Source organism: Trachemys scripta, chromosome 1 (genome assembly GCF_013100865.1).
Source record: "Trachemys scripta elegans isolate TJP31775 chromosome 1, CAS_Tse_1.0, whole genome shotgun sequence".
NCBI lineage: Eukaryota > Metazoa > Chordata > Testudines > Emydidae > Trachemys > Trachemys scripta.
This window is the reverse complement of record NC_048298.1, coordinates 6,260,430-6,269,992: the sequence shown is the minus strand read 5'-3', so window position 1 is coordinate 6,269,992 and position 9,563 is coordinate 6,260,430. Positions and strand designations below refer to the sequence as shown.

The 9,563-nt window shown below is 49.9% G+C and overlaps 1 protein-coding gene across 1 annotated transcript in view; it reads left to right on the top strand.

Moving 5' to 3' along the window:
- The window catches only part of LOC117873537 (collagen alpha-1(VII) chain-like), a 227,207-nt gene that overhangs the window by 169,572 nt on the left and 48,072 nt on the right, over positions 1-9,563 (top strand). The window contains exon 82 of the mRNA XM_034763016.1: positions 1,759-1,794. Within this exon, the coding sequence (XP_034618907.1) occupies positions 1,759-1,794 (36 nt within the window). The remainder of the gene's footprint in view (positions 1-1,758; positions 1,795-9,563) is intronic.

Below are 9,563 nucleotides of genomic sequence, written 5' to 3'. Positions count from 1 at the left end.
CCCGCCCCCCCCCCCCCCCGTTTCTTGACTGCCCCCTCCAGAACCTCCCTGCCCCTGGCCCCCTTACCCTGCTGCTCAGAACAGGGTGTTGGGCTCTGTGCGAGCCGGACACGTGGCTGAGCTCCCCAGCACAACAAAACCCGGTCCCTGGCCCTGCACAGTGCTGCTGGAGCGGGGCGCGGGGCTGCAGGGGAGGAGCTGCCAGCTCAGAATGCAGGGAGGGAGGGAGGGGGGGAGGAGCTCCTCTACAGCTACTCTGGAGTCCAGCCCGTGACTTTCCTGCAGCCCTCCCAGCCGCTTGCTCTGCTCTGCCGGGGGAGGGGGGAAATCCCGGACATTTTGAGTGATTTACAAATTCCCCCCGGACGCTATATTTAGCACAAAAAGGAGGACATGTCCGGGTAAATCCGGACGAATGGTAACCCTACTCCAAGTGGTCGGGGCACGAGACTGGAAGCAGGAAGTCTTGAACCTGGGGACTGTGCTGACTCCTTTTGTGGCCTTGGGAATTACTCAAACTCTCTGGGGCCCCTTGCTCTAAGGTCCCTCGTGGTGTAAAGAGGCCTTAAAGGCTGCAGATTTCTCCCCCTCCTCCACAACTTCCTGTGAAACGCCTCTGAGGGTACATCTACACCACCCGCCGGATCGGTCTATCGGGGATCGATTTATTGCCTGTAGTGTAGACGCGATAAATCGAGCCCCGATCGCTCTCCCGTCGACCGCTGAACTCCAGCAGTGCGAGAGAAGAAGCAAAGTCGACGGGGGAGCGGCGGCCGTCGATCCCGCGCCGCGAGGATGCGAAGTAAATGATTTTAATTCGATCTAAGTACGTTGACTTCAGCTACGCTATTCTCGTAGCTGAAGTTGCGTATCTTAGATCGATCCCCAGTGTAGACCAGGCCTGAGTAAGCGAGTTCCCTTGCCATCATAGAGCCAGTGGAAAGGCTGTATGCCAGCCCCCCGCTCTTCCTCCTAGGGAGGCACGTGGGCAGCTCAGATGTGTATTGAAGCAGTCTTGAGGGCTGCTCTGACTTGCACCAGGCCTGGCCAGGTTCCCCCAGCCAGGCCCAGAATACCAGCAGGAGCAGAGGTTCCTGCACTGAGTACATCTCAGCTGGAAGGATGAATCGGACCCCTGTGTTTCACTTACCCCATTTATCAACTGGGGATAATGCTACCTCGCTGGGGTGCTGGCCGCCCTCACTGAGGTGCCTAACGCGCGCTGAGGATGCACGTTGCCATAAGAGGAGTTGCTGCAAGAGAAGGGGTTGGAGCAACGTCCACAGAACATCAAATTGCAAACGGAATGAGGTCAGCCAGACCTGTTGTGTTTCAGACGATGAATGAAATCCGTCTGACATCAGACCATTTCGTCGTCCCAGGGCCCATTTTGCAAGAGTTCACGGTGTTACTTCCATCTCCGAACTGAATAACGACTTTCAATTCCCCCTGCAGTTTCTTCAATCAGAGGTTTTATTTTTCACTTCCCATCCTAAATTGTGTGCCCTGTTGCTGTGCGGCGGTTAGACAGCTGCCGCATCCCACCCCAGAGGTGGCTGCGCTACCTTGGCAGTCAGTGTGATAAGCGATGTCTGTATTCGTACAGCTAGCAAAGTGCTCTGGGATGATGATATGGGTTTTGGAGGGATAAAGAATCCTTGCTAGGGATAAAGAATATCAAGTGACTGAATGGTAATTGTTTGCACGGTGTATAGAGGACTTTCCTGTGTGTTTAACTCATTTCTCCTTCTCTCCCAGGGAGAACCCGGAGAACCTGGCCTGCCTGGATTTGCTGTGAGTTGTGAGAGCGTTTCATGTTAGTAGCATTGGGATAATCGCCTCATATTGTATACTGCTGATGAGAGCACCCTGAGCTCTAACTTTCTCAGCGGGCAGTCAACAGGCTCTTGAAAGATTATTAAGAATGAGGGAAATGTGCTAACGTTGCCTGGTGTTCAGGTACTTTGATAGCTGGGCTCGCAGTACATGGAGGACTCTTGGTACATCCCTTCCTTATGTGGGGATCCATGAATAGCCCCCTCATGACACATCCTGTTCTTTTTCAGGTGCACTCCTGCGGTGGAAGTGCTAGGGGGGCTTTGATGTGCAGTGTGTTCCCCTCTGACTCACTGACAGTTAACGCTGCATGTTTCAAAGGCAGAAGATGCCTCCGGGAAGGAGATAATTTGGGTGTAACTTTCTTGAACACTTGCTTGAAAAGGGAGATCTGAACAGCGTGAGGATGGCTGTATGGATCAGTGAGATCAGAGGTGCAATTTAATGAGGGCATTGCATTTTGCATCAAAGAACACCTAAAATATGCATTTCCCCATTTTACCACACTAGCATTTCAGGCGGGGGTACTGTATGGACAGAATTGAAGCTAATATATGTTCAAAATGTCACTTATATATAGGCTTATATATGTCACAGTAGTAGTTAAACCTTAGAATACTGCCATCCACCTGAATTCTAAAAAGGATATACTGTAGTGAACTGGCTACTGGAAACGTGCACCAGGGGCCACTGCTGGATGGAACGAGAACTACTCAATTCTGTTCATAGTCCACATACTGCAAACTAGAAGCTGGTTGAACTATTTCAGCCAAACGAAACAGTTTGTCATAAAATGATGTTTTGACTGAACTGAAATGTTTCAGGAAAGCATTTCATATTCTTTGAAATTTCCCATTTTTCAGAAAAAACTCAAAATGAAAAATTTCTGTTCAAAATTTTTGAAAGGCTTCCATTTTTTTTCTTTTTTTTTTTTTTGGTGGGAAAATCCCACATCTGTTTGCCATTCTTGACTTTTTTCCCACCGGTTTCCAGGGGGGAAAAGAAGTTTAAAAGGTGACAGAAAGTAGGCATTTTCCCACCAAGTGAAAAGACATTTTTGTTTCATTTTTTTTTTTGATGAAATACTAAAAATGTAATGAAAAACTTTGAGCAAACTTTAGAGTCTTTCAGAAATGTTCATGAAAGATGCTTACCGTTTTTCAAATAGTTCTATTGTGTGAAAGTGTTTTCCTTTAGCTCAAGTGATAGGGGCTGGTGCTTGGGACCTAAAAGGATACAGATTCTATCACCCCTGTTCCTGTGAAATTTCTCATATCCATTCTATGCTGCATAGTGACTATCATGGAACTTCTAGGAAGCCATGGATTGTGTACTATTTATGTGTGTATGATCCAAAGCTTTAATTCCTCATCAAAGTGTAACAAAGACCATGGGCGGCGTGTCAGCTACCCCTTCGGGGAGGCGAAACCCCTGGCCCCGCCCCTTCTGCCTGAGGCCCTGCCCCTTCCTCCCCCTCGCTCGCCAGCATCCCGAGCGCCCCCCCCCCCCCCCCCCCCCCCCGCCCCCCCCCCCCCCCCCCCCCCGGCCAGAGGAGCCCTGGCCAAACCAGCTGGCCCCAAGTGCCAGACCGACCCCCAGATATGCTGGCTGGCCTGCCCCCTGAGCTGCCAGCCAGCCTTTCCCAGCCAATCTGCCCAGCCGATCTGCCGTCTGACCGCAAGCCGCCCCAGGTCACCGGCTGGCCCCGAGCTGCCTGCTGGCCCAAGTTGCCCTCAGGCCTCCAGCCGAGCCCCAGCTCCAGGCCGCCGGCCAGAGCTGAGCCCCCACTGGCTTTGGGGCAGAGGAAGGGGTCTCGGGATGGTGCGTGGGTGGGGCCATGGCCAGGGTTAGGGGAGGCCTTTGATACTCGCCGCCCATGACAAAGACCCTGATTCAGTAAAGTACTTCAGCGTGTGCTTAGCTTAAAGCCTATGCAGAGTGCCACTGAGGTGAGTTTAGGCACGTGCTTAAGTGCTTTCCTGACTAGGTGCCAAAAGGAATAATGTGCCCTGAGCAGTACACAAGAAAGCGGTGACCCCATCTGGTCAATCTCAGCAGGACTCCGGCATGAAAGTGCAGACCTCTGTTTAGATACGTTGTTGGGAGTCCCTGCAGATTATATACACAGCCCCGCAGAAAATGACTGTACTAAAGCAAACTGAGCCATTAGTTAGCTCACCAGCTGCTTGGCCCTCTTGAATGGCTGTGGGGGTTATGCTCAGAGTCATTTTGTCTTGCAAATTGCATCCAAACCAATGCTCTCTTCATTCAGTTCTACACTTTGGACGTCATTGTGGTTTTGTATCGTGCTGATTTCCCGACATCTACAAATTTCCTCGTATCAGACAAATAACCGCTGGAAATCGGTACCTTGTAAACATTCATGGTTCAGGAACGCCGGCTAATAATCCTTATTAGGATGCAGTTAATGGGGGATATTTCCTGCATTCGGGAGAGTACCTGTATTGTCGTTGGAGCTGGGCTAGGATGGCAAGATTTCGTTTTAGTTTTGTGAAACCTGTGTCAGCACTTCAGCCAGGCTCCATTTTATCAGAAGCCCCAAAATTCAGCACGGATGCAGGAGAGAGAACCCCTGGACCTTTCGGCCCGTCGCTGATGGGTACTGAGAGATGGATCTTGCAGGGCAATAGTGCCGAGCATGTATATGTGCTAGGCAACAAAAGTGATGAGCCAAACAAGTGATTCCAGTCTGCATTCATGAGCCATGCCAAGCAGATGCTAGGTTACCCCACTTTAGCAGCAAGAGTAAGACCAAAGGGGAGCATACAGCCAAGTGCCTTATTAGCACCAGGAGGGTCATGCTTGGACGTGCATCTCCTCAGATGCATCAATTTTTATTGCCCTGAGCACTCGTGGAGAAGGGAGTGGGTGCACATGACCGCGAGTCATTAATATAGCTCCATCAGTGTGCTTGGCACTTTGCAGAACAAAGACCGTCAGGTTTGCTGCCCAGACGGACTTACAAAATGCTCTGCCCACCCGATGCAGAGTAGCACCTTCCCCTGGATGAGCCTGGGTTAAGGGCCTGGTGGACTTGAGCGCTGGTGGACATGAGTGACCAGTGAAGAGAGATACTCCAGGAGCAGGGGGACAGGAAGGAAGGACACATATTATGACTGTGTGATTACAAGGCTATTCTGATGCTGCTGCTGTAAATGGGTGTTCTGGGGAGTGATTTGACTGAGGAGAGGGTAAGCGCATGGGAGAGGGATGTGGGTAAGGATGTTGCAAGCACAGGGGTGGAGTGGAAGAAGGTGCAGAGACATGTGGGGAGAAGAAAGGAGGCTTGAGGTTGGTGTCATTGGCAGATCAAGGCCTCCAGGATCGCCAACCCCAAATGGTCAAACATCGTGAGTCAGGCTCACCCAAGATTGGCTATAAAATCACGAGATTATGTAAAAATAATGGATGTGGGGTTCTTTTCATTTGCCTTCTGCTTTTTGAGCCTTTAGGGTGCACTGGGGTCACATTTTGAAGCTTCCCCCACAACCGCGAGGGCTGACTTTTTTTTTTAAAGAATGAAGGCGGAAATCATCACGGATCCACGTGACTCCAGGAGCTGGGGCTTTAAGGCCAACAGTGATTATCGTGAGCCTCGTGACAAAATCATAAGAGTCGGCAATGCCGAGGCCTCTGTGCTAATGCTGACTCCAGACACCTCCTGTCAAATATATACCTCTAAATCCGGTAGGCAATGAGCCTGTGAGCGGTGGTTACAAACCACCCTGTGGCTCGGGGACATATCAGCTCTTTTATTTGGGTTTTCACTGCTGTTCTGAGCAGCGGTGTCCTGCCTGAGCTTGTCCTTAGGAAGTCCCGTTCCCTCCCTTGCGGTTCACATTTCCCCAATGCGAGTGAAGTAATGCCCAATTTGCTCACTTTAGTGGCAACAGCAGCTCAGTAACCAAAGGGGCTTCGTCTCGGGCTTGCACCCGAAGCTTGCCCAGTGCTGTAGCTGGAGGCAGTGCTCCGGAGCTGTTTAACCATCTCTTTGCGTCACACCAGCACGCAGCAGTCATAACTAATCTACATCACTTTGCTGTTGTGCTATCTAATCTCTATACAGAGAGCTGAAACCTGTTTGAGGCAGTGCTTTAATGACTGTGTCCACTGAGCGTTAGACTTATTGGTAGTTATTTCCAGAACTCCTGCAGTAATTACCTTTAAATGGCCCGTTTCAGAGCTCTGATCGCCCTGCCTTGATTTGCCTGGAGAAGCTTGAAATGTAAATCTCAGGGAGTAAATTTAAACACCATCAAACTATTCCCCAGCCCTGCCCCAAATGCTTCCCTCTTCCCCACTCATCTCCTTATGTTTTGTCATCTCCCTTTCCCCCAACCCTTCTGAGCTCTCAAAGCTTCTTTTCATGCCCTGCACGCAAATCGCCTTGGAAAAATGTCACTTCCAGGACACCACTCCTAGTGGCTGTGCTCAGCACGCCTTCCTTCGGGGAATGCTGTTCTCCCCTCTTTTTATTATGATTGTTGTTGTATTCTTGTAGCACCTAGGAGCCCTGTCATGGACCAGAACCCCAGGGTGCTAGGTGCTGTACAGAGATAGAAGAAAAAGATGGTCCCTGTCCCAAAAAGCTAAGTATATGTCAAGAGACAACACATGGATACAGACTGGCTGATGCGGGGAAGCAAAGAGCCAGTACTGGTGAGCACGGTAGGCAGCAGTCGCAGCCCCAGTGGTTTGAGTATTGGCCTGCTAAACCCAGGGTTGTGAGTTCAAGCCTTGAGGGGGCCATTTGGGGATTGGTCCTGCTTTGAGGTCCCTTCCAACCCTGATATTCTATGAAGTTTTTTGTAGGCCTCTCAGCAAAGGAAGGCTTTCCCCGGGGACCGAAGTGGCTCTGAGGATGTGTACGGGGAATACCTCCCCAGTCTGAGGGGCAACCTGGGAGAAAGCCTGAAGGGGCTCGTTCGAGAATTTCAGAAGCAGGCAATGAAGGCCCTTCTGCGTCTTCTATGCGCGCAGTAGCCCACTTTTCCTATTGCTTGTAAACTATATGCCGAAGTCACCAACCAAACGAAAAGTTGGGTGCTTGGCAACCGAGTAGCTGCCCTGAGTACAATCCTGTCCAGGTCTCTAGGTACGTACCTGATGTGGCGAGCTCACCCCACCCAGGCTGCAGCGGCTACGTGGCTGTTTTTTGTATGCTTGCACGACAAGAGTAAGTGCAACTATGTCTGCCCACGCTGGAAGTTATAGCTCCAGCATGGACCTCTTCAGTTCCCGTGATGAGGCTCCAGTTGGGATGGAAATAACCACGTACAGGTATTTACCCAGGGGCTGGATAATTCTCTTACTGGCGATATCTGTGCACGGAGTGGTTACACAGGCGCAGTCTAAAAGCTTAGTGTCTCCCCCATGTGACATGGGAGCTTATGGTTTCAGGACACAAAGACAGCACAGAATATGCTGATCTCAGTGGAAATGCCATGGGCAAATTGGCAACTTCCACGCCCAGACAGTGACTAGGGGTCAGACTCTGCTGTTAGTAGCACTGTAAATCCAGAGAAACGCCCCTGAGTAACATCCCCCGAGCCCAGAAGTGTTGAGCCAGGGGAGCATGGTCCAAATGGGGTGATAGGACTGCACTTTGCACGGCCAGTTTTCAGACGCCAACAAACGTGAACTACTGTGGATTTTCACTGGTGTAACAGACAGCAGCATCTGGCCCACTCTGTGTAACTGCAAAAGGCTCCTAGCCTGTCAGTTCATAGAATATCAGGGTTGGAAGGGACCTCAGGAGGTCATCTAGTCCAACCCCCTGCTCAGAGCAGGACCAATCCCCCACTAAGTCCCCAAATGGCCCCCTCAAGGATTGAACTCACAACCTTGGGTTTAGCAGACCAATGCTCAAACCACTGAGCTATCCCAATATTATATGATGAGAAATGGATTTTAGTCAGGTACAGTGAATGTAAAATATGCGCCTCTCCAAACCAAGACTGGATTTGATTTTAGGGGAGGCAGTGTGGTCTAGTGGATAGATCACAGGGCTGGGCGTCAGGAGGCTGAGTTCTAATCCTGCTGCTCCCATGGCCCTGCTGTGTGACTCTGGGCAAGTCATCTGTGTTCCCTCCCACCTTTGGTTTGTTTAGACTGTCAATGATTTGGGGCAGGGACTGTCTCACAATATGTGTGTGTGTATAGCAGCCAGCACAATGGGGCTCTGATTCCAGTTGGAGTCAGTAGATTCTCATATAATCACATGACTCCAAGAGCTGGGGCTTGAAGTCAAAGCATCAAATATTGGAAGACTCTCCAACATCTCAGCTTCCCACAAGGTTTAATCACCCACCAAAGGGGTTTATTTCTCATTCCCTTCCCAGGGCGACCTTTACCCTGTAAATAATCCGGTTTAGACAGCAAATGGAACCCTGTTATTTGCTTCGTTTGTACATGATATTTACTTACCCTGCCACAACACGGAATTGACCATGTCATTAAACAATCACTGGTCTCCGTGGAAATAAAGAGGACGTATAGGGTATCATGCCTTCTGATTAATTATAGCTATTAATTGCCGGAGTGGAGTGCTTCCTGAAACCATTGGGCCTGCTGACCCGATCTGTAGGCATCATATCGGAAAATCAGGCCCTGTTTATGGTAATTGTGTTGGATACACTGTAAATGTTTCAGAAGTGCCAGATAGAGACTTGGTGGGCGGGGGGGAAGGGAGGGGACGAGGACTGAAACAGCAGCCTACACACCTGTTGTTCATTCTTCAGGCAGGGAAATGGCCCTTTTAGAGGTAATGGACTCTCTCTAAATAAGACTCTGATGGCTGATTTCTTTTTAATAACTGAATCTTTCTTTTCAACAAAGGACTGCAAATTGATTCAAACCGCTGAGTGCCACTTACTCCTCTCATGAGCTGTTTAAGCAGCCAGCTCGCGCTCGTTCGCCTGCCATTGAGTGCTCTGCAGTCAGTCATCATTGTCGAAGGGGGGACGAGTCCAACTTCAGTCAGCAGAAATGTTGGAGTTCTTAATTATGAAGTTGAAGGTGGCAAAACTAGATAAATAAACTGCAGCTGAACCAGCAGCCTTTGAAATGTTGGACATTTCTACTCGCTCAGTTTCCAGGCCTGGCTGCTGGGTCAAACTGTGGGCTCAAGCGTTGCGAAAATGTCATTGTAATCATTGATCTCAAAGTGTCACTATCCCCATTTTTCAGATTTGGGAAACTGAGGCATGGTATAGGTACGTGGCTTGTCCAAAGTCTTACAGCAGGCCAGTGGCAGAGCCAGGAAGCAAACCCAGAGCTCCTGCTCCCAGTCCAGTTCCTAAGGAAATTGCAGTGCAAGGTGAAACCTTTCACAACTTCACGCAGATTTTTCCAGAGCAAACTTTTGACCTTTCCCCCCCCCCCACCCCCCCCCCCCCCCCCCCCCCCCCGCCCCGAGATACTTGGAGACTAAGCTCAAGAGGTTTATGGGGCCATAGGGTGCATGGCAAAGTACAGCTGGAGAAAACTCAATAGCCCAGTTGCAAGGTAAGACCAGAAATAACAGGAGGTGGTGATAACATGGGATTGATAAAAGAATCACGAGGTGAAATTCACTGGCCTCCTGGTCAAATTAAAGGAACATAATGGTCCATTGAGGCCTTCAAATCTATGAATTTATGCACTTCTCAGAATTGCTGCTGTTTGTTTATTTTCAAATTTCATGCAAAGACAAGATTGTAGCCAAG